We start from the raw sequence: 24,881 nt of genomic DNA on the forward strand, positions 1-24,881 counted from the left end.
CAACAGAAGAATGCTCCACTGGTTGACACTTGCACTACTGTTGTTATGTTTATTTTGTGTTAGCTATGTATAATTTATGTTAATTTAAGTTTATGCTAACTTATGTTTGTCATGTTCGTAATGTATTGATCTGTTGCTGCAAAAGGGTAATTTTCATGGCATTTATACCCTGTGTATGTATGCCTATGACAATAAACATAAACTTGAACTTTAACATACTTTCCATAGAGGAAGATAGTTGTGAGGTCAGTCAACCCAGCCATTGTACATTGCTGCAGGATTGAAAATAGAAAATGGTGCAAATGCTAAGCAGGTCAGGTAGCATCTGTGGAGAAAGAAAGTGTCAACATTTCTGCTCAATTTTTTCAAGAAAATTTTTCTCTTTTCACAGATTCTACCTGACCTGGTAAGTATCTCTAGCATTTTCTGTTTTTGTTTCAAATTTCCAGCATCTACAGTTTGTTGGTTTATATTCAGCTCTCTGCAAGAGTTCCTTGGGAGTATCCGAGGCCCAAATGTTCAATTCCAAATATTCAATTCCAATTGCAATTCCTCAGAACAAAATGCAGCCATGCCGATAAACATCAACACCTGGTTGGCGTTCAGGCTTTTTAAATTTTTAAAAATTTAAATTTTATTTACAGCATGGTAACAGGCCCTTCTGGCCCAATGAGTCCACGCCGCCCATTTTAAACCCAAATCAACCTACCTGTACGTCTTTGCAATGTGGGAGGAAACCGGAGCACCTGGAGGAAACCCACGCAGACACAGGAGAACGTACAAACTCCTTACAGACAGCGACGGGAATCGATCCCCGATCGCTGGCGCTGTAATAACGTCGCGCTAACCGCTATGCTACTGTGCCGTGGGAATTGTGCTCTTATGAAGAAATATCAAAATGTTCTTTTGGGAGATTCAGTGCTTGAGAGAGGGTTTCACAAGTTGTGATCTAAGCCCAAAGCCTTGGCAACTTGATCCTTTTGTTGTTTGGTTTGGCTTTCATGGACCTGAAGGATCCAGCTCTGCTTTATACTCGATCAGAGCACAAGATTCTGAGTCTGTTAATTTCAGCTATTGCAGGTTGTTGGGATGTGCATGTAACTTATATGTTTTGGCTTCTTATATTATGGCCCTTCAAGTACTGCCTCAGTTCAGGGGCAATTAGGGACGACCATGTGTGTCGAGAGCTTCTCTGAATATCCACCTCTTAGTCACTTTGCTGTCCGTGATATGAGACAAATGGTGGCTGTTGGTATGATCAAGTCAGTTACTAAGAAAGAAACTTCTATCAAAGCCACTGAGGCTGCCAATAAACTATTAAACAAGAAGTGAATATCAACACTGGCTACCAAGATTCAGCAAACCCTGAGACTGACACCAAGCATCAGCAGTAACATACCTATCCCATGAATTTAAATAAAAACAAAAAAAGGCAAATATTTTCCTAACGAAAATCTTCCAAGAAGCACCTAGATTTCTCACTTATCATTGGGTTTGCTGAATTATCTTGTTGGCTGTGGGTTTCAGTGCTAGTGCGAACAGTATCCATGTCTGGAGTCCCCAGGTTTTATCACAGAAATTTCGTGTCTAGTGTTATGGACTCAGTGAATGTCCCTTTAAGATAGAGTTAGTTGTGTGTGTGGGGCGTGCTTACGTCAACAGAAGATAAAGATCATAATGACGTTGTTGAGGAGGGCAGTCGAAGTCGGAGAGGGAGAGAGAGGAAAAAAGGGAGAGAGACACCAGCCTGCTAGTTTCTCTATCGATGGATGAGAAACAGTAACTGTGTCTGTTACTACAATCCACATATGGAAATTGGAAGTAATCCGGTGGAGTTCACTTTGTCGTTAACCTGTAGAGGGAAACAGGTATTTGTGTGGACAACCACGATTCGGATGCTTTTCGGGTTGAGGAAGTCACTACCGAGTAAACACTGAAGTGTCGTTTGGGTTCCATTGTGGAACATTTGGATTTCGTAATTACTCTCTTGATTTTCTCTACATCTACGTCTTATCTTCAAACAACGGTGGTTGTTAAAAAAAAACCTTTGCTCATATTTCACCTTATGGTGTGCTGAACTGAACTTTAAGAACCATTTCTGGACTTGGAGTTTGGGACTTCGCCACACACACACACACACACACACACACACAAAGAATTTAGTTTTTGGGGTTAATGTTCAAGGTTTAACATTTTTACTTCTAACATTCTAACATTTTTACTTTTATTTTTCTTATTATCATAAGTAGTTATTAATAAAGTAGTTTTTAACACTGAATCATGACTCTGTGTGTTTCTTTTGTTGCTGGTTTGTAACACTAGGATAAAAGGATTCCTTCTGTCAGGCTACTCTATGACATTTGCTCTTAAGTGTGGGAAGATGTTCATTCTTTTGAGTTAATTAATGGTCACACTATTAGTAAACGTACAGTTTTTATGTGTTTAAAAATAGATTGTATTTCTACAAGGTCTTTTTCCTGACTCCAAAGTTCTACTCCTATATTCATTGGCATTGGTTTATTATTGTCACTTGTACTGAGGTACAGTGGAAAAACTTGTCTTACAAACCAATCTTACAGGTCAATTCATTACACAGTGCAGTTACATTAAGTTAGTACAGAGTGCACCCTCATTGTGTCTCCTTTTCTTGCTACTTGCCATATCTAATTATTCATGTAATCTGGTTACCAGCTTGCCTTTCTGAGTACTTTTGTGAGCCATCCTGAGCATGAAGTGGATCTTCAGTGACCCAGCTCTCCAGTCAATTCATATACCACAAAAATTAAGTGCGGTAAATGCTATTACTGTACTTGCATTCTTCTGTATAAATTGAATATTCTGGTTTGGTTTGTATATGTATTCAGCATAGAGACTTGACCAGACATCGTAGCACAGTCTCCTTCTAGGTGCATTTTGCAGTTTGGTTTAAATATTAAAACATCCTGATCTAAATTCAAGTCTTGTACATAGGGCAGATTAGCCAGTTAGTTTGGAGATGGACTTGACAGTAGAAAGTGCAATATGAATAAGGTCCTGTCACTATTTATTAACAATGGGAAAAAAAGATTTCTGCCAGCTTTTCTCATAGCAAACTGAAGGATATGCTATTTTATAACGACAGGAACAGGTGTCATCAGGATTGGACTTAATTAATATAGAAAAGGCATTTTTTGAAGAAAATGATGAAAGGATGCAGACATTTCAAATGCTAGGTAGGTATAAACTGCTCAAGAGATTATATTTTTGAAAATGTAATAACTGAAACATTCAATATATCTTAAGAACATAAGAAATAGGAGGAGCAGTCAGCCACTCGGCCCATCGAGCCTACTCCATTATGGCTGATCTGATCTTAGCCTCAACATCATTTTCTTTCTTGTTCCTCGTAACCCTTAATCCCTCTTTAGCCCAAAAATCTGCCTGCCTCAGTCTTGAACATGTCTTCATGGCTCTCTAGGATAGAGAACTCCAAAGATATACATCCTTTGGAGAAGAAAATTTCCTTCTCAGACTCTGAATTATATAGGCAACTCCTTTTAATGAAACCATGCCCCCAGTTCATGAGGGGGATCTTCTTCTCAGTATCTACCACTTTAAGCCCCCTTGAAATCTTTTCAGTAAGATCATTTCTCAGTCACCTTTCAGTGAGAATAGATCCAATCTGCCCAACATCCCCCTTCATTCCAGGAGTAAAGATGTCAGGACCATCACTGATAGCCCCCAGTAGTGACAGACCAGAACATTGTTGCACTGTCATTGCCTAAGAACTCAGAAGCCTTGACATTGACATTGCTTCCCTGAATGAGATGCAATGGAAAGAGATGGCCAGCTCAAAAAACATCGTATAGGGTACACCAGAAGAAGAATGGAGTTTTCATGGCGTGTTGATTTTCTGTCAAGAATGCGCTAATTGAACCTCTCAGCTATTCCCCCTGTGGAATAAGTGAATGCCTAAAGCTTCTTTGGCTCACATTAATGAGGAACTAGCAGATGATGATCATCATTTTAAATTCCCCAATCCAGACAGTGGCCAAGGAAGACTTCTGCACTGACCTTTGGGGGTGGAAGGGAGGGATGGAAACCATGCCTAGTCAATCCTCCTGGGTAACTTCAGTGCCAGGGTCAGAAAAGATGCAACCCTCTGGCAAGACGAAATCAAAAAGGTTGGAGTTGGGAAAACTAACTCCAACAGAGTCCTGACTTGGTAAAATACTCAGAACGTAGTCTTGTCATGGCCAACTCCCTGGTCACAAAGGGACTGAGCCTCTCCATTAGCATAAGTCTCCTGTGTTTCTGCTACCAAAAACATCCAAAAATTGAGTCAGCTCTTGATGACAGTAATTACCAGGTAATCATTCTAGCAAGTCACCTAAATCAACTCTGCAACTGCCAGCAACAGGCAGCTTGTTTGCCACTGGTTTAACACTGAAAAAAACTGTATGTCAAGGTTAAAGTTAAATTGATTGCTAAATACAAGACTTGGATAAATCTTGGATAAAGTGATCAATACCTAAAATTCCCCCACATGCCAAATTCCCCAATTAGTACTCTGGAGAATCAGTACTCTGTAAAGGTGGGGTCTGTTTTACTGGCTTCCGTTCCACTTCTTATAATGATTGCAACAGAAAGCTGCAGGTAATTGATGCAGATGAAAGTGAGGAATCTCATTATAGATTAACACTGGCCAAAGCCAGTTGGTCAAAGAAGTTCATTCCAAAAGCACATTTCCCACCCTGTAAAACCAACTCGTCAAGTGTTAGGAAGCCTCCAGACAGGTTCTTCCTTTCCAGGAGCTGTATTCTTGTTCTTAAAGGAAAGATACAAAGGCATTTTTCATCTGATTTGTATCTACTTCTGGAGCTGCCTGTCCCCACCACATTTTTGATAGTATTGCCACTTTAAGAAGCAGAACCACAAATGTAATAATGAATGGATAATCTGTTTAGTGATATTGATTGAGGGATAAATATAGGCTGGGGCACTAGGAGAGCTCCCCTGCTCTCCTTTATAATAACACTATGGAATTGTTGCTGCTTATGTTACATTTGAGCTGGTATATGTTCTATATAGATCAAGCTGTGTTGTAACTTTGACACCAAGCTTCTGCTATTTTGGATTTGCACCACTGGAAGAACAGTTTTGAGATTTTAAAATATTTTTTAACCTCATAATTGCTATTTTTAATTTTTTCTCCTCCAATTATTATTCCTAGGCCTGTACTTCTGCATTAGTTCCCAGACATTCTCCATCATTTAGCCTCAAGCCTGGTGACATGTATACCTCCTTAGTATTTCATTATAATTTTATTCAGTGTTTGGGATATTAATTTTATTGGTATTTTGAACAAAAATTAATATGCCATTTTTCACACACTTCCTTTGCTAGCTGCTGACATTGTTCCCAGATTACTGGTTATACATTGTTCCTCCAGCCCACCCCTCAAAACCCAATGTCTAGAGAACTTTGGAATCCAGTTCTCATTCCGAAATACTCAAAAGCTATTAGTTGCTTGGCAGCTTGACTATCCTCCACCATCCTGACGTATTAGTTGCCTGTTACTCCAAGACTGAGAAACTAAAGATCAGAGTAATTCATGGAATGGAATTGATTACTGGATTTTGGCCAGAAGCCATTCTGTGGCATAATATTGATAAATACTTCATTACTGAGCTGAAGTATCACTGTATATAATAGATTGTAAGTCAGTGCCCCATCATAGTTTCCCAGTAATTGCCTAATAGTATATAATCTATACTGAGCTCAAAGCAGTGAAGTAGTTAATTAAAAGATGTCACATAACGCAACACCAGACAGGTGAAGCAATTATCTAATAGCTCACTATCTTTTCATCATGCTACCATATCCACTGGCTTCAAACACCACTCCTTCAAGGCTAAAATTTGTATTCACTTTCTGTCTCACTTTCACAGGAGATGGACTGGCACATCTGAAAAACAAAAAACTTGCATAGAAAATGTTGCTTTTATGGGTTGTGACAAGGAAATGGATGCCAGATGATGGGTTTTGCTTAGCCATATATTTCACAGAGCTGTAAACAAAATAAGTTCACAGCTTCAAGGAATTTAATATCTAAGAGTAATTTAGAGTTTAAGTTCTGATCTTGAACCACACAGTTCAATGTTCTCTATACATTGGAGGAGGAAATTGCAGGAAGATGTTGAGGGTTGTGATGGTAAGAAATAGGAGGAGCAGTCAACCACTCGGCCCATCGAGCTTATTCCATCATGGCTGATCTGATCTTAGCCTCAACATCAGGGGCTGAGGGGAGACCTGATTAAAGTGTATAAATTTATGAGAGGTAGATATGGTAGATAGTAAGACTTTCTTTTTCCCAAGGTAGAAAAGTCAAATACTAAGGAACAAAGCTTTAAGGTGAGAGGGGGAAAGTTTAAAGGAGATGTGTGGTGTAAATTTTTTTTCCACACAGAGAGTAGTAGGTGCCTGGAACATACTGCCAGGGGAGGTGGTGGAAGCAGACATGATAGTGGCATTTAAGAGGCATTTAGACAGACACACGAACATGCAGGGAAAGGATGAATATGAATCATGTGCAGGCAGATAGGTTTAGTTTAATTTGAGATCATGGTCAGCACAGATGTGGTGGGCTGAAGGGCTTGTTGCTGTGCTGTGCCATTCTATGTTTTATATTTAGAATGAATGAAAAGGTGGAAATGATGAAACCCTAGTTCTGATAACAACTTATCTTTTTAGAGTACATACCTCTAAAATTCTCATCAGTTTACCATCCTGTTTTTTTGTTTATGCATTGGGTATTTATAAATGTATCTGGAAAATTTGCACTTCTAAATGATAACAGTTCTTGCTTACACGACCACTTGGCAGATGATTGCAGGCAAGCTAGCACACATTGAATGAGGTTGTAAATCATTATACTGATGCTTAGTTAACAGATTTTTTTTAATTGCTAATTAAGCAAGTGCATGTTAATACAAGATAAAATTGCCAGACAGAGCTGAATTACTATGGTAAAGCAGGTGCATTGCTCTGCATCTTTTAATGGTTGCCAAGCGATTGTCCATTCAAACACTTCCTTGGCTTTTTTTTACACATTTCCTGGCAGGAATCACACTTTTGTTGATAATGTTCTGAAGGGAGTCATGAAATTTATCTCTGCTCCATAAGATTCCTACTTCTCCACCCTAACAGAAATATTGAATGAATACAATCATCATCTTGTGGGAGGCAAAGCCTGCAATCTGTGTATGAGTGCACTCCCCCACTCTTTGTGATTTTGTTTTTAACGTGGGTTGGCCAAATCAATACAAACAGCAGCATGCATCTATCAGCCTTCCCTGAATGCATTTTAATGCAGAAACATTTTATATTATGATTCTACTTTGAACTGTTCTGAAATTCTTTTAATGCCACTGAGAGAGAAATATCGTTTGACAACCTCTATCAGATTTGTTGTGGTGCCTCTTCACTCCCCCTCATCCTCCAAGTGTGCGGGATCATCCTCGGCGTAAGTGATGGTAGTAGCCTCTAGCCCATTCTCCTTGTGTCTTCAACAGGAGACTTTGTGCTCTCTGTGATTAACTTTTCAAGATATTTTGCTTTTACATATTCTGATGCTTGAACTCCTGAATCTATTAATACCACAAAATATAATTACATTTTAGCGCACACATCCTGCCTGTCACAGTGCATTTCCTCTGTGTCACACTTCAGATATCACACTATCTTATTATCCTGCACCTATTTTCTCATTTAGTAAATCATGATTCAAAAGGTTTGCAAATAACCAATCAAAAATCAGGACTAAATCAACTGAGTTAGGCGTTTCATGCAAGAGGCAATTGATGGACAAATAAGAACAGTTGCACAAAAAAAATCTCTAAAAATCATCCTCCTCCAATGTTTATCCTTCAGCCAGTAAACCAAAGGCTCTTAATAACATGAAAATATTTTTGAACTGCATAATTCATAAAGCAATTAAACTCCCCTATAAAAAAAATTGTTTGTGTCAATGCTTACCTTCCTGAAGTTTATGTTTCACTCAATAGCATCAGTTTCTGTCAAGAGCCCAGGGATTGAAGTTTGGTTTTCTTTACCCCCTAGGCTGTCACTGAAAGAAGATGAATAGGTTTGAGGAGAGTGGGCACAATTTTCCAACATTCATCAGTAAAAATTGTTTTCTTCTGAAGTACAAACCGTTTCCCCATGGTTAACAGAACTTCTATGCACCTTTGCCGTTCTAAATAGAGAATGTTATAAACTTTTAGATGAGTTTGATTTTTCACTGGGAGTTGACCACTATTTCTCTTTCGTATTAATGAAAGCAAACACTTGATCGCATTGTAATTACTGCTTGTGGAACCAGTTGTTCAGCTCTGTAAATAGCTTAGCCATTGGTAATTGGGATTCAATGATGCAGATGTATCATAGTATACAGTTTTTAAGCTTCACCTTACCACACATATCCAAGTTTAGAAAAAGTGCAATAATTTGTAGGCAGTAGAATTGTTTGTGGCTCTAACAACCTTAGGAAATTTTAATCCTCAATCTCTGTTAAATAGAAGTTGAGTCCATCCAAAATCCTGCTCTCTGTGTTTTACCTTGTACCTGGTCACAATCACCTATTACTCATTAGATTTGTTGACCTACATTGCTTTCTAGGCATTGCCTCAATCTTTATAAAGCAAACTGCTGGAAGAACTCAGTGAGTTGAGCAGCATCTGTGGAGGCAAACGGATGGACGGTGTTTTGGGTTGAGACCCTGAATTTGCAGAACTTCTGTCAGAGGAAGAGAACTTCACAGTTCTCCCTCTGTCAACTGCTCTTTGGCAATGTTCTCACCAAGACAGTATAAGAGTTAATACCAGATCCTTCCTTAGTACACGTGTTCTCGCCTACCAACCTTTGTCTCAGCCCTCCCTCTCATTACTGTATACCAGCTATCTTCCCTCTACCCTCTAGGTCCTGATACAGAGTTTTGACCCAAAACTTTGACCATCCCCTTGCCTCAAAACATGGACCATCCCCTTGCCTACACAGTTGCTGCTTGACCCACTGAGTTCCTTCAGTAATTTGTTTTTTGTTCCAGATTCCAGCATCTGCAATCTCATATGTTTTGATTTTAACATTTTATGCTTGTGTACAGATTTTTCCATGGCCTTAATATTCTCTACCTATGGAACCTCTTTCAGCTGTACAAAGTTGCAAGACCACTGTGTTACTCTAATTTTGGCCTTTACTAATTTTCATTCCCTTGCTATTAACAGCAATGCTTTCAGCTGGCTAAGCACTAAACTCTGGAATTTCATCCCTGATCCTCTTTGAGTACCTTCTTTAAGTTGTTCCTAAAACCTGTCTCTAGGACCAAGCTATTGATCTTCTATCCTAACACTTCCTTTTAGCTAGGTGTCATGTTGTTTGGGTCAGATATGTATGAGACATCTTTAGATGTTTCAGTATGTTATAAATACTGCATCAAGTTGTTAAGGTAGCTAAAAATGTAATCAGATGAGGTCTCAGCATCTTGATCATACAACATCTGATTTTCTGGAATGTATGGAACCTGGTTTGGTACAAAATCAGACGTTTTATGTTACTTTGCTAAGCATTATCCTGCATTGCTACTTCTGCAGTTTGAGTTAAACAGTATTTTCTACATCCCAAGCATCTGAATGTTTTTCAAGTAGGAGTCTATGGACAAATTGTCAGTATTTTCTGACCCTATTGTCACAAAATAACCCCTCTGCATTGCAGCTCCTTTAGAAATTTATGGAACTTGTCTCCACTCTGAAAATTACCTGTTATTGAGTACAAGATTCTCTGTAAAGGATATCTTTGAAGCTTTCCAAAGGTTGAAACTTCAGAGGTAGAGCTTCAAAATGCATACACTTTGAATCTGACAATGCATAAATCTATTGATGTTGGGAGTTATCAGTCTAAGGAAAGCAGTAACAGATTGCCAGGTGGTGCACTGGGCAGAGGGTGAAGAGCAATCAATCAGTATTCACCAGCAGTATCACATTTTATATTGAAGTGCCTTTTTAAAAAGGTGTTTGCAACAAATTGTTCAGCTCCAAACAACTGGGGTAATATAAAAATCATTCATCTGCCAAAAGTCTGGTACCCCCTGTTCCACACATAATCACATCTAAATTTGTTTTCATTAATCTGCATTTTAGGAATGTCATGAATAGTTAGTTACCTGTTTACAATGCAAAGTTGCTTGTGAAATAAATCTCTGATTCTTGAATCAAAAAAAAGAAATATTATTTGCAACAATCCTAAATAATGTATTTAATATACGTTGAAGTGAGTATAATTGTTTTCTTTCTGAATACCAACAGCTATAATATGTATATACATAAATCCTTGCAGGGCAGCATTGTTGGACAAAATTTTATGCTGAGTCACATAAGGAGATGTTCTGGGAGGCAGAAGACGTTAGGGAGGGAACTGTAAGCACTGCTTAGACAAAAAGAAACATTCTTTTTAAATGATTCTACTTTGGCAGGATATTTTAGATGGAGTTGTTACTCAGTACAAGTTTCATAGAGTCATAGAGCTATACAGCAAGGAAACAGGCCCATTGGTCCAACTCGCCCATGCTGACCAAGGTGCCTATCCAAACCAATCCCATTTGCCTGTGTTTGGCCCATCCCCCTCTAAACCTTTCTTATCTATGTACCTGTCCCTGGATGGTGGTGAGTGAGGAGGTGTAGGGCCAGATGGTACACCTCCTGTGGTTACAGATGAAAGTGCCTTGGCAGGGGGAGATGGGTAAGTAGGGATCACTGAACCAAGGAGTCGCAGAGAGCGTGGTTCTTGCGGAAAGCAGGAAGGCATGTGGAGGGGAAGATGTGACTGGTAGTGGGATCACATTATAGCTGGCGGAAATGACAGTGAAACACAAACTAAAGAAACAGCACCATGTATTCTGCCTTGGTAGTCTACAACCCAGTGGCATGAATATTTAATTCACCAATTTTAGGTAACCCACATCCCCTCTGTTCCTTTCTCTCTCCCCCTGATTTACCTAGGTCCTCTTGCACACCCCTTGTTTCCCATACCCACCGTCCCCTAACTCCTTCCACCTGAAGTGCTGTTTCTGTTGCTCTTCCCACAGATGCAGCCTGACTTGCTGAGTGTTTCCAGTATTTTCTGTTTTATTTCAGATTTCCAGCTTCTGCAGTTTTTGATTTTCAGCTCCTGATATTGGTTAGCCAATGATGTTAATGAGGAATTTTGGTGACTTTTAGCTGTGCAGTAACTTAAATTTAGTTAACATTTCATGAAACATTATGAAGTAATGTATAAAAGGACTCATCTCTTACTCAAATGTGAGTTTTTCCGTGAAGTTTTTACAGCTCCTTTCTAGTGATGATGTAATCCATCCCCGTCCTTAGCTACCTTTTAACAAATTGATTATCTGATTAAATACTTGTTCTTTCTGCAACTCCGACAGCTGTAATAAAAGTTGTTTACTGTTTTGTTTCCTCTGTAGTATCTGCTAGATGTAACTTTATGGAATTATAATAAGAAAATAGTGCCCATAACTTGGGATGAGTATCAATGCTCATTCCAGGGCTTGCATTTATGAGTGAATTCTGAGCATTTTATCCTGGAGTATATCCTAAAGTCATGTTGGGCTTGTGCAGTATGTCTACACAAACACAGCAGAGTCCTGAAATTTGAAGTAATAGTTTAATGTGCAACTTGTGATGTTCTGGGTTTATATTGTAGAATATAAAAGCAACAAACTGCACAGGTTACTTTGAACACATCATTTGAAAACAATCCTCTAGAAGTCACAAGAAATAAGACATTAAAATGTTAAATGTGTGATAATGTTTCAGTTTTTAATACCAAACCTGAATATAATTCTCAAAATTTGAAGCTTTAGCTAATTAAGACCACTAACATTTGGGAAGGTTATCTAGCTGTTGCAAGAGAAGCTAACTATTCAATTATACAGGAATCTGGTTGGAAGGATAATTGTTTATTTTCCCTTTTCCCTATCCAAGTGGCCCTGTAGTTCAAGTCTTTATACATAGCTTCAGGGCTGATTCAATTACTAAACTGCTGAGACTGTGACCAAACAATACCACTTAGATCAGCACTGTAGTACTGCATGTTGATTGTACTGGCTGAGGCGCTGTTGTTCACTGTCACTGGGGCCATATTTTGACAGTAGTTTAAGTGGCACCACTTGTGTCCAGTGGAACCACTGATGGGTGGGTGTCCACTCTGACTTGAGAAATAGTTGTATTCTTAAACAAGAAGTGTTTGCAAAGGGAGATGTAAATCAAACATGCAAATGCAAACATGTAACTCAAAGATATTTCTCAGGTTTAATTTGTTTAATCGAAGTACGGGTCAATGCTGACATTATTGGTCTTCATGTCTTTCCGCATTTAAATCCACATTATTGAGCTTAAACTTTATTCAGAAACTAGAAAAGAAGTCACAAGTTTAAGTCACAAGTAAAGCTAAGCAGTTTTTTTCATAAAAGGTATTATATATGAAAATATTGGGAATTCTGTGAATGTGACCTGCCATCTGCCTTCCCAGAATTTTCCGACCATCTACAAGGCAGGTCAGGAGTACGATAGAATACTCTCCACTTGCCTGGATGAATGCAGTTCCAAAAGCACTCATGCAACATAGAATTCAGGACTTTGTCCTGAATTGGTATGCATTACCATCTTATGCATTCACTCCTTCTACCTTGTGCACACTGGCTGCTCTGTGTGACATGCATAAGATGGCAGTCACTCATCAAGGTTTTTTCAATGGTGCCTCCCAGACTAAAGACCTCCACCACCAAGGATGTAACAAACAGTAGGCCCGTGGGAACACCACTTCCTGCAGATTCCTCTCAAGTCATGCACTGTGCAGACTTGGAAATGTATTGCTGGTCCTTTAGCATTGTTGCAGTTGAAATCGTGGAACTTTCTGCAGCAGTTTGAGTCAGCTGGCGATCACCTTCTGAATAGGCAATAAATGCTGCTAATACCAGTGACATCCATATTCTGTGAATGAAAAATAAAATAAGATTCTAAGAATTATCAAATATTTTGATAATAATGAAAAACTCAGCAGGTCAAGCAGCATCAGTGGAGTCAGGGAGATGGTTTACATTTCAGGTTGAGACCCTGCATCGGACATTTCATAGAATGCCAACATGTTGGAAGTTTTGCCAGCATATGATTTCCTTCCTGGGGTTTATTGAGTTGTCTTGAGTATAGTGTTATGTAGATTATCTGTGATTAGGGCAAGCAATAGTCAAGTCACATCAAGTTGCAAGTCAAGTTTACTGTCATATGCACAAGAACATGTATGTACAAATGCAAGAAAAAGTTATTGTAGCATCATCAATTGAAAGGCTATCCTCAACAAAACAAATTTTCTCCTGTTTATTGTATAGGAGAATGTTCATGTTCAGACTTTCTCATGGCAATATGTTCTTACGCTTTCCAGCAGCAATCCAGCATCTACAGAACTAGCAACAATAGCACTAGAGGTGACCAGCATGATCTGTGTCTCTGTAATTAATTAAATACCTCACTGCCAGACCATGTCAGCTAGTTTGAAACAAATAGGTATACCTACAAGATGATAGAGGGATTTAGCACGAAGTAGCGTACAATATTTAAAAGAAGGTAAATTAGATCAGTTTAAAGTGGAGTCAGTTATTAAGATACAGGCGATCCCCCTGTATTGGCCATTCGGGTTATGAAAATTCACCCTTACTGAATCATTCACAAATCACTCAAAAATTTAAGGTACGGAATAAAATTCGCACCCCACCCTCCCCCCCAACACCCCACAAACTAATTTAAACCCAGGCAAGTGGTCTGTTTACTACTTAACAACACAATCAATTTTCTTTTTAATTTTTTTGAATCCTAGAAGTCATTCCTATTGTAGCTTCAGTAAAGCTCAAGATCCTACATTAAAAGACCCTACATCCACACTTATCTTCCATTAACGAGCTCATCCCTGAGTGAAAAGGTTGTGGGTTCAAGGTTGAACACAAAAACCTAGTCTGTCTGTCCAGTGCAGTATTAAGGGAGGACTGCACTCAGAGCTGGCGTCTTCCAGACTAGATATTAAACCAAGTCTCATCTTGTCTCTTAAGTGAATATATCTGATAGGTGAGGGGTGTGAGGTTGATGCAGATGCTGTGACACACTACTGATGTGGAAGTGATGTGGTTATTGGTCTTGAGAGTTACCACTTAAGTTACTTGCTGATTTAACTGCAAAGCCTGCTTCTAACCTCATTCAGAGTTTTGTCGGCCAATTTTACTGGTATCTTCACCTAATCTTGAGTTAATTGCATTTAATTAGCATGGTATATTACAAGGCAGTTTGATTTTGATTTGAGGCACTAAAATAAATTTAGGTCCAGGAAGAAGACCCAGTTAGGCAATGTATTTAAATATTACTACACTTGGTTCTTCTTTTGCTCCTGCATAATCTTGAGTTTTCTGAGCTGAACTGCAGAGGACTTTGCAGTCAGTAATCCATTAGTTCAGACCCAAGCCTCAGGTGTTAATATAGTCTTGGTCTGCAGCACGTAATGCTAACACCCACCCAGTTAATGTTCCACCTTTAGCATCCTAACAAATTGGAGGCTGCTTAGTGGTGACGCAAAAGATGTGGGGTAAATGCTGCCTTGGGAATGGTGAAATTAATGATTTAATTATGCTGCAAAATATGGATAAGAGCTGCTGTTGTTTGAGCATAGGAAATGAGTGCTTATTGATGTCAAAAATAACGTGAACCAACCTAAAGAAAATGGTTTGCTACTGTACTGTAACTGGCTGGGTTGGGCTGTGTGTATTTGTGAAATTGCAGATATGTATAATCAACAATGCTCATTCAAACTACTACTCTGAACCACTAACACTGATGGCAAAAACAGCAGCTGCTTGGGTGAGTGCAGCTACTGGTCATATAAAAAAAAACGAATGTAAATGGTCACTGGCTTGGTAGAATTGAAGCACGATTCTGCATAGATTTTATTAAATCGATTTTAAGATTTTTGCAGGAGTGTTTGGAAATCTCAAATTCAGTTCCTCTAGCATTCATTTGAGTTGAAGAAACTAACACAAGAAGATTGCAGTAAAAGGCCATATTTTGCAGATTTCTTTACCTACTTTGCATCTTAGTTATAGATAGATGACACTCCATCTTTACAGTAATTTGTGCAAAATACCTGTTTAATAATTCCTTATGTCATTAGTTTTGTTATCTATGATTCATAAGAAATATGAGTTAAAGTAAACCATTCAGCCCCTCATGCCTGCTCTGCCATTCAGTAAGTCATGGCTGATCTTTTGCTTCAGTGTTACTTTCCTGCACTGACTCATATCCCTCGATTCCCTAAATATCCAAAAAATCTACTGATCTCTGTCTTGAATATATTCAGCAACTGAGCCTCCGTGGCCTTTTTGGTTGTGGAGTAAAGCTTGAACACAAAAAAACTAATCTGACTCTCCAGTGCAGCACTATGGGAAGGCTGCTCTCAGAAATTGTGTCTTCCAGACTAGATGTAAAACTGACCTCCTCTGGTGTCCTAGGTCAATGTAACTTGGTGTGAGGACACTAGAGACTGAAGATGCTGAAAACTGGAGCAACAAACAATTTGGTGTGAGGACAGTGTGATTGTGGTTGGTGCAAGTGCTCTGCAGCACTTGTAATGTGGAAGAGTGGCTTTATGGCTTTGACTCTGAGACCACCTAAGCTCTTTCATAACTCATTCCAGCCTCGTTTTAAGGTAGTGGATAAAGATTCATCACACTGAAGAAATTTCTGATCATCTCCTTCCTGAATGCCAACTGCATATTTTGAGACTACAATCTCTTGATACCCCAGTTAGGGGAAACGACAATTTTGCATCTTCCCTGTCAAATCCTACAAGAATTTTGTATGCTTCAATGAGGTCAACTCTCACTCTTCTAAAAATAGGCTTGATCACTCCTCTAATGACAAATCCACAATGCCCTGGAATCTGTCTAGTGACCTTGCATTTCTTGGTTCAAGTTTTTATTGTTTCTATGTTTATTTTTCATTTTGTTTGGATTTTTCTGCCTAACCACTATTCATAATTTACTGTGAGCATCATACTTCATTTATTTTACTGCCATTTGGACTTTTAAATATATGTTGTACTTTCTGCAATTAATCTTGGTCTCATATGCTGGTGCTTACCTTGTTCTGATTAATGACTTCATTCTGACCTACCTTTTTGAATTAAAATTATTATTCATTTACAATATTTATGTAATCCCTCCAGCTTGGAAATTTTCTTGTTAAAGAAGAATAAAGGAGAGATGTGGCCAGAACTTGTCATTGGAGACAGAGGAGGTGAATTCGTCTTGAACTCCAGTCAAACTTCTGAACTGAATGAGCGTTTGCTAAACCTAACCTCTGAAGAACTGGTAAATAACTCACTTGAAAACTTTGGTGCAATCTCCCCCATGTATGTCTGTCAGGGAAAGTGGTGTAACCCTGTTTCCTTAGGGGGCACCATGTTTCATAATTTTCAATGTTTAGAATGGCTCTTTCTAAGTAAGACCCCTGGACTAATTTTCATTCTTGCCATTTATGGATGGTTATTTCAAGCTTTAGTTTCATTCATGTTTTTACTAGCGAAGATTCTGTTGACTAGGTAGATCACAAATGAAGCTATCAGAATATAATTATAATCTTGCATGAATTTATTAGGGTGATGTAGACCTTGAAGCATGTGAACACAGTTGTAGCAGCTTAGCATAGAGCAGAGCTTTGTAATCAGGACAGGAGTTAGGAAGTTGTACATGAGCAGAGTTATCCTGCTGATAGGAATCCAGTGAAAGCAAAGGACAAGTGTTAGGAGAATGGGTTGTAGCTCTGCAACAAGTCTTAAGCTTGTAGTTTAGCTATCAAACATTCCTGGTGAGAGCTACAGGTTCTTACAGTGGAAGAAAGGAAGTCAGAGAACAGACAAGCAATGGTTAAAGATGTTTCATCAGAAGAGTAGAAATTGGAACCACATTTGGCTTATTGTTTTTTCTTGTCTTATATTTGATATTTAATTACCAAAGAGAAAGTAGTAGCTGTGAAAGGTGCTTTAAGCTTATTTAATCATTCTAATTGTTGAGGTAAGGCACCTTTCTATTCTTCTCTAAAGTAAGTGAGCTGTATTCTGTTAACAGACACCAATTTCTGTACAATGGCCTTACAAGTGTGGACTTTCAATTTATTCTAATTCTTACCAATACATCTTTAATTTCAAGGTCTGTGTCTTCTGTAAAATGACTGTTTCTATGAATGAGTTCACAGTCATTGTTTCTGTGTCATGATTAGAACCAGTTTTTTAAAGAGCAATTGTAAAATGAGTTTTTTAATATCTGAAGACTGGATTGAGGTGTAGAAGATTGAACTTTTACTTTCCACAAACATTGCAGTTAGAGTACAGATTCAACAAACCTTATAGCCTCACTACTGTATCCCACACCAAAACCAGATTTGCCCCTTCACTTATCATAAACCTGCAGCTCATAAACTAAGCAGCTGCGTATAAATCAGCAGTGTTATTAAAGTAAGTTACTTTATAATATATCCTGCTTTAGCCTTTAATGATTGAACAGTCTTGATGAAATTTATATTTAAGATTGATTCCTACTGCAGCATCCAGAAACTGGAGGTTGTGATTCCTTTTTAAATCCATTATGACAAACTAATTAAACACCTAACTAAACTAGTCCCTTCGGCCTACACAATGTCCAAATCCCTCCATTCTCTGCATGTTCATGTGCCTATCTAAGAGCCTCTTAAATGCCTCTGTCGTATTTCCCTCCAGTACCACCCCTGGCAGTGCATTCCAGGCACCCACCACTGTAAAAAAAAAGCTTGCACACATCTCCTTTGAATGTATGCCCTCTAGTATTAGACATTTCAACACTGGGTAAAAGATACTGCCTACCTACTCTACCTATGCCTCATCATCTTATAAACTTCTATCAAGTTTCCCCTCAGCCTCCGCCACTCCAGAAAACAACCGAAGTTTGTCTAACCTCTGCTTAGAGCACACCCTCTATATTCCAGGCAGTATCCTGTTAGAACTTTTCTGCACTCTCTCCCAAACCTCCACATCCTTGCTATTATGGGGAGACCAGAAGTGAATGCAATATTCCAGATGTGACCTAACCAGAGTCATAACCCTAACCTAACTGGTCCATGCCAACTACAGCATCCTCCTTGCTAGTCCCGGTTGCCTGTGTTCAGCCCATAGCCATCCAAGCCCCTCCCCTCCATGTACCTATCCAAATGCCTCTTAAATGTTGCAATTGTACCAGCCTTGATGACTTCCTCTGGTAGCTCATTCAAGGTATTCACTCCCCTCTGTGTAAAGAAGTTACCTCTTACGTAGGTCTCTTAATTCTCGCCTCTCTTATCTTGTATCTGTGCCCTCTAGTTATGGACTCCCCAACCCTGGGGAAAAGATTATGATTATCCACCTTATCCATACCCCTCATGATTTTATAAACTTCTATGAGGTCACCCCTCATTTTCCTGTGCTCCAAGGAATAAAGATACAGCATGGTTAACCTCTCCCTATAACTCAGGCCTTCTAGTCCAGTCATCAAGCTCAAATCTCTTCTGCACCCTCTCCAGCTTGACAATGTCTTTCCTACAACAGGGTGACCAAAACTGTACACAGTACTCCAAGTGCAGCCTCACCAATGACTTATATAACTGCAACATAATGTCCCTACTCCTAAACTTGATGCCAAGACTGATGAAGGCCAGCATGCTAAATGCCTTCTTCATGACCCTGTCTATTTGCGCAGCTACTTTCAGCTAACTGTGCACTTGTACTCCCAGGTCCTTCTGTTCCACAACAGTCATACTGTGAATGATGGGGCACTGACAAGTTGTACCCTGGTTTCAGAGTTTTATAAAGCTGCAGCATAACTTCCTGACTCTTGAACTTTTCCTAATATTGATGGAGAGAGTCAGTGAGTTAATTCACAAATAAGCTAGGCAGCAACTTGTGCTGCATTGACTGGAGAAAGCTGGGGTTAAACAACAAAGAGGAGGGAGACAACAGCACGGGCCAGCAGGCTGAATGGTCTGTATGTGCTCAAATGAGCTACATGTAACGTCAACTGGAAAAAAACGGCAGAATTTCAAAAGAGAAACAAAGTGTTGGAAATACTCAGCAGGTTAGGCAGCTTCTGTGAAAGGAAAAAGAGAATTAATGTTTCAGGTCAGAGACACTTTGTGAGCATTTTCTGTTTTTATTTCAGACTTCCAGTAGCTTTTTATATTTTCATCTGAAATTCAGTCCCTGAAGAGACCATGAATGGCTATTCTTTATGAATAGTATTTAAATTAGATGAGTGTCACATGGAAGAAAAAGCTATTGTCAACAATCTTATACAGAAGGTGCTGGGAATGAACAACAAATAGTCATACAACATAGAATCAGGCCCTTCGGCCCACCAGTCCATGCTGACCATTAAGCATCATTTACACCAATCCCATACTATTCCCCCCACATTCCCACCAGATTCTACGACTCACCTACACACTTGGGGCAATTCACAGTGACCAGTTAACCACCCAACCTGAAATTGCATCTGGAGGAAACAGGAGCACCTGGGGGAAACCCACACAATCACAGGGGGAACGTGCAAACTCCACACAGACAACATCCAAGGTGTGGATTGAATCCAGCTCTTCAGGGGTGTGAGGCAGCAGCTCTACTAGCTGTGCCACTGCTTGGTTAACATGGAATTGTTTCTGGGTGCTAGTGCAAGGACTCCTTGGTGCTTGATGCGACTGCCCCTGGAGTAATATGAGCAGCTTTTGTTTCCTGACTTAAAAAAAAAGGTATACTCATCAGGGAAGGAGTTCACCAGACTGGTTCCTGGGCTGGAAGGTTTGCTGTATGAGAAGAGGTTGAGCGGGAAAGGTCTCTATTGTCTAGAGTTAAGAAGAATGAGAAGCAATCTAATTGAAACTTACAAAACTGTTACAGCCTTGACAGGGCAGATGCAGAGGATATTTTCTCTGGCTTAGGGATGTGCACAGTAGTGTAGCAGTTAGAGTAACACTATTACAGCACCAGCGACCCGGGTTCAATTCCGGCCACTGTCTGTAAGGAGTTTGTACGTTCTCCCCGTGTCTGCGTGGGTTTCCTCTGGGTGCTCCGCTTTCCTCCCACATTCCAAAGACATACGGGTTAGGAAGTTGTGGGCATGCTATGTTGGCGCTGGAAGCATGGCAACACTTGCGGGCTCCCCCAGAACACTCTACGCAAAAGATGTATTTCACTGTGTGTTTTGATATACATGTGACTAATAAAGATATCTTAAAAAAAACTGGGAGTTTTTCTCAAAATGAGGGATTGTCCATTTAGACTGAAATGAAGGAAGATTTCTTCACCCAGAATATGGTGAATCTTTGGAATTCTCTACCCCAGGGGGGCTATGGAGACCCGGCCATTCCTTAATTCAAAGCAGAGATTGATAGATTTCTGGATTAAGGGAATTAAGTGAGTTGGGTTAGTGAATGGAACAGAGGTTGAATATCAGTTATTTCTTATGTCTTTATTTACATAAATAGGAAATATTTCTAAATATATCCACCCTACATCATTCATTGCGATCTGATTGTAATTCAGTTTTTGCTAAATTGTGGGAATAATGTTGTCATTATATTTCAAAATATTTAATATTTACTGTGTATAAACGATGTATGCTAGAATCTTACTCCATTGCATCTGCATATATTGCTACCTACAAGCTGTGGTTTTGGGTCATACAGATTTGGGGATGCTGGTTTTGACTGAAATCTAAACTGGGGTGGACCTGCAAACAACACTTCACCTCTCTGGAGTGATTAAAAAAGGAATAGCTCAACAGGCTAGATGCAGGGAAGATGCAACTGCTGGAAGCTGTGTATGTGGAGCTTTGAGAATGTGATAGAGTGATGATGCTTCAGTGACTGACTGGCCTGCTAAAACTTACTGCTTGGCTGTACCCATCATAAGTCAGCACCATCTATAAAAGAGCAAGACATCAAGAGCATAACATTATATATCTGCACAAATCCACAGTCTCTGGGACCTAGTTCTTGTCTCACCTACCAGCAGAAACAACCATCCTGCCTTTATGTTATCTATCCCTTTAATAATTTCATATGTTCTATAGGATCCCCTCTCATTCTTCTGAATTCCAGCGAGTATGGTCCCAGGTGACTCATTCTCTCCTCATAGACCAACCCCCCTCATCTCCAGAATCAACCTGGTGAACCTCCTCTGCACCGCCTCCAAAGCCAGTATATCTTTCCTCAAGTAAGGAGAGCAGAATTGCACGCACTAGCTGCAGCCTCACCAGTACCCTGTACAATTGCAGCAAACCACCCTTTTGTGATTCATGCACAAGCATTCCCGAGTCCCTCTGCACAACAGCATGCTGCAATTTTTCACCATTTAAATAATAATTGAATCTTCTATTTTTCCTTCCAAAGTGGATGACCTTGTATTTACCAAGGAAGTTGTGGGCATGTTGGTGCCGGAAGAGTGGCGACACTTGCGGGCTGCCCCCAGAACACTATGCAAAAGATGCATTTCACTGTGTGTTTTGATGTACATGTAACTAATAAAGATGTCTTGTCTTGTCTTGTCTTTTAATTGACAGAATGCAGACCCTGAAAGAGACAAGCAACCCTGCAATGCTCAGGAGCTGGAAGAGTGTGACCGCTTCCCCGAGGATACCTCCAGTTTAACTCGATTTGATAGCAACACCTTGAAAGCAACACATGTGGTAAGAGACACCTACCTGTTTTATAAATGATGGAACTAGGAGTTATTGCTGCCCTTAGCAGCTTCGTTTCACCTGAACTACTAAATCATTTGCAAAGTCATTGAATGCCATATCCATTTTAAAAAATGATCTGATTTGAATGCAGGTATGTTTTTGCTGTGACATTATTATTATTAATGAGTTGTATATCAAATAGCAAAATGAAATATATTACAGAACCCATCGTATTCATAATTCCCACAATGCAGCAGTCCTTTAAGACCCAGGGCCAAGCCCAGCTCTGGTGCTATTTTCATCTTCTCCTCTGAAAGACTTTGCTGCTGTCCTTCAGATCTTTCTATAGCCCCAGCTTCAGAATGAGCACTAGGTAGAACATAGCAGGAGAGTTTTTTTGGAATAAACTCATATAAAAATTCACCTCTATCCTGACCAACACTTTTTGCCTGTTATCCTGCCTTACAAATTATCCCAAACATTTATCACTGTTTGAATATAGAGATTATTCCTGCAAATCGATTGATTGCCAAATCTCCTGTTCCCATTTCTTAGTTCTGAGGTAATGATCTGAGATTACTGTTTAACATTTGATATACTTTGATATCCTTCCTTATCCTGAATCTTAACCTTCTCTAATCCTTTCTGTAACTCATCCCCTTTACACTTGGGCTATTCTTAATTGATTGATCAGTTCTGCAGCACTGATATTGCAGATTTTCAGTCATTGAGTTGTACTCCAGATGAATATCCTTTGTTCACTATGTTCTACTGAGATTACCCCTCAAGTATTCATTCAGTCACTTTGTAGCTGACTTGTTGTGAACCCTATTACCACCTTCAGCAATTGCCAGGGTAATTTTCCAGAAAAACATTCTGGTTCCTGGCAGAAAGCCTAGCTGATGTTGAAGGTTGAATTACATTAGTGTTGCATGCCAGAACTCCACTGATTAAGTAACTCGTGTCAGCCAACTGCCCCTGACAAAAGGAAATTAAAGACTTTCCCTCATGTAGGACATCTCAAAGTACTCTATATCTAATAGGTACTTTAGAGATCCAGTTTTTGTTGCAGAAGCACAACAGCTAGTTTGCACAGAGCAAGCTCCCACAAATGTTTTAGTGATGAAGAGTGAGGGTGAATATTGAGCAGGACACTGAATGACCAGCTCCCAAAGCTAGTGGTTCTTATGGCCTTGAAGTGTCAGCCTAGATTTTTGCACTTACATTTAGAATGAACTTCAACGTAGAGCCACCTGACTCAGAGGCTTATATGCTGCCCTCTGAAGCATTCTGGACTGATTACATTTGGCAGGCTTGGAGCAGCTGATTTGGTGGCACTGGCGAAGCTCTTTGGCAGGGGACAACACATACTCTTCCCTGGCTAGTCTAAAAAATGACACTTGATGCAAGTCCCAGGACACATTAACATTTTAAATGGACTCATTAACACCCTTAGGACTGCAGCTGTAACATCCAAAGGTACAATGTGGTATGTCATCTTCATTTTATGGCACAGTTTTCCTATTTTGGCAGGGACCTGAAAATGAACTTGTAATGCCTTGCAGGAGAGGAGAGTGGTGGATTCAGATATTATTGAACAGAGAGAGAGAGAGGTCGATTCAGGCCACTAAATTACTACATTCAAGGAGACCCAGAGGCTGATCATGGGGCCTTTTAGAAGCAAAAAAACAGTGGAACACTTATCTCATTACCTGGGTCAAAGCACCAGATAACACGTAATGGATAACATCTGAAATGTGATCTTTGCTGGTAATCAAAGCATACTTAGTCTTGAACACCATCAGCATTATAGTTCTAAGCTGGAATTATTAACTGCATTTTGATTTTTGCAGAAGATTTTATCTTAAATATTGTGGCAAAACATCCAAATATTGAGCTTGCTTATTTTTGAATTTAAAATCAAGCAGTTATCTCGTTGTGTCACTGTGGTCAAGTTGACTTATTTAATCCTATCCCTTTTTATATCAGTAATTGAACCATCAGAGTTTGCAACAGAGGACATAATGATTTGGTCCCTGAAAGCTCTTTGCTGGAACAATTCAACACTAATCTACTGCAAATTTGATTCATTTACCTATTAAAAAGAACACTTCAGTATTGTGTTCAAACACTTCCACATGCTCCAACAACCTTCTGAGTAAAAGGTATTTTGCCTGCATCCTGTTGAAGTCTTTGTCAGTTGTTTCTGTATTGCCAGCAAACTTCAGTTATGGGGAGTGAGCTGACCCCTAGCACAGCCCACCACAGGCAGCCTACCATAGCACAGAGTCCTTCCAGATTAGTACCAGCCCAGCAAATGAGTTCCTCATTCATCTTTGTTTTGAAGTTGGCTCAGAATTTAGGACAAATATCCATGCAAAGTGCACAATTTTCTCTTATTGCTGAACCTGAGCCACATAATAAACAGGGGATTTAGGTTAATAACACTCAGTTAACTGTTTTGAAATAAACATTGTACCTGTAGCCAGAAGAGCTGCATGATTTATTTTCTGTCAAAAAACATTATTGGGCAGGGACGGTAGTATAGCGGTTAGCGTAACGCTATTACTGCGCCAGCAACCCGGGTTCAATTCCGGCCGCTGTCTATAAGGAGTTTGTACGTTCTCTGCATGGGTTTCCTTCGGGTGCTCCAGTTTCCTCCCACCTTCTAAAGACATACGGGTTAGGAAGTTGTGGGCATGCTATGTTGGTGCCGGAAGCATGGCGACAATTGCGGGCTGCCCCCAGAACACTACACAAAAGATGCATTTCACTGTGTTTTGATGTACATGTGACTCATAAAGATATCTTATCGTAATTTGAAAATGGAAGGAATTTTTAAGGAAAGCCAATGTTGTTGAGGGCATCTGACTGTAAGATTAGCCAATTTGTGATAACCAATATTGCATTTAAAAATCTTATATGGCCTTGAGCATACGATAAATGTTTTACTTGAGATTTATTAGAAAAATATATTCTGACAAATTTGTGTGGGAGATTTGATCTAATGTGAGTCCCAGCACATTGAGCAGCACCTTCAGTAATAGAACAATACAGCACAGTACAGGCC

At 39.5% G+C, this 24,881-nt stretch overlaps 1 protein-coding gene across 2 annotated transcripts in view; it reads left to right on the top strand.

Annotated features, from left to right (window-relative positions):
- Positions 1-24,881, top strand: part of nudcd1 (NudC domain containing 1) — a 92,594-nt gene that overhangs the window by 44,826 nt on the left and 22,887 nt on the right. For both annotated transcript variants that reach the window (XM_052023186.1, XM_052023187.1), the window contains 2 exons: positions 16,297-16,441; positions 21,692-21,817. In XM_052023186.1, the coding sequence (XP_051879146.1) occupies positions 16,297-16,441; positions 21,692-21,817 (271 nt within the window). The remainder of the gene's footprint in view (positions 1-16,296; positions 16,442-21,691; positions 21,818-24,881) is intronic.

Source organism: Pristis pectinata, chromosome 9 (assembly GCF_009764475.1).
Source record: "Pristis pectinata isolate sPriPec2 chromosome 9, sPriPec2.1.pri, whole genome shotgun sequence".
In the NCBI taxonomy this organism is placed as follows: Eukaryota; Metazoa; Chordata; class Chondrichthyes; order Rhinopristiformes; family Pristidae; genus Pristis; species Pristis pectinata.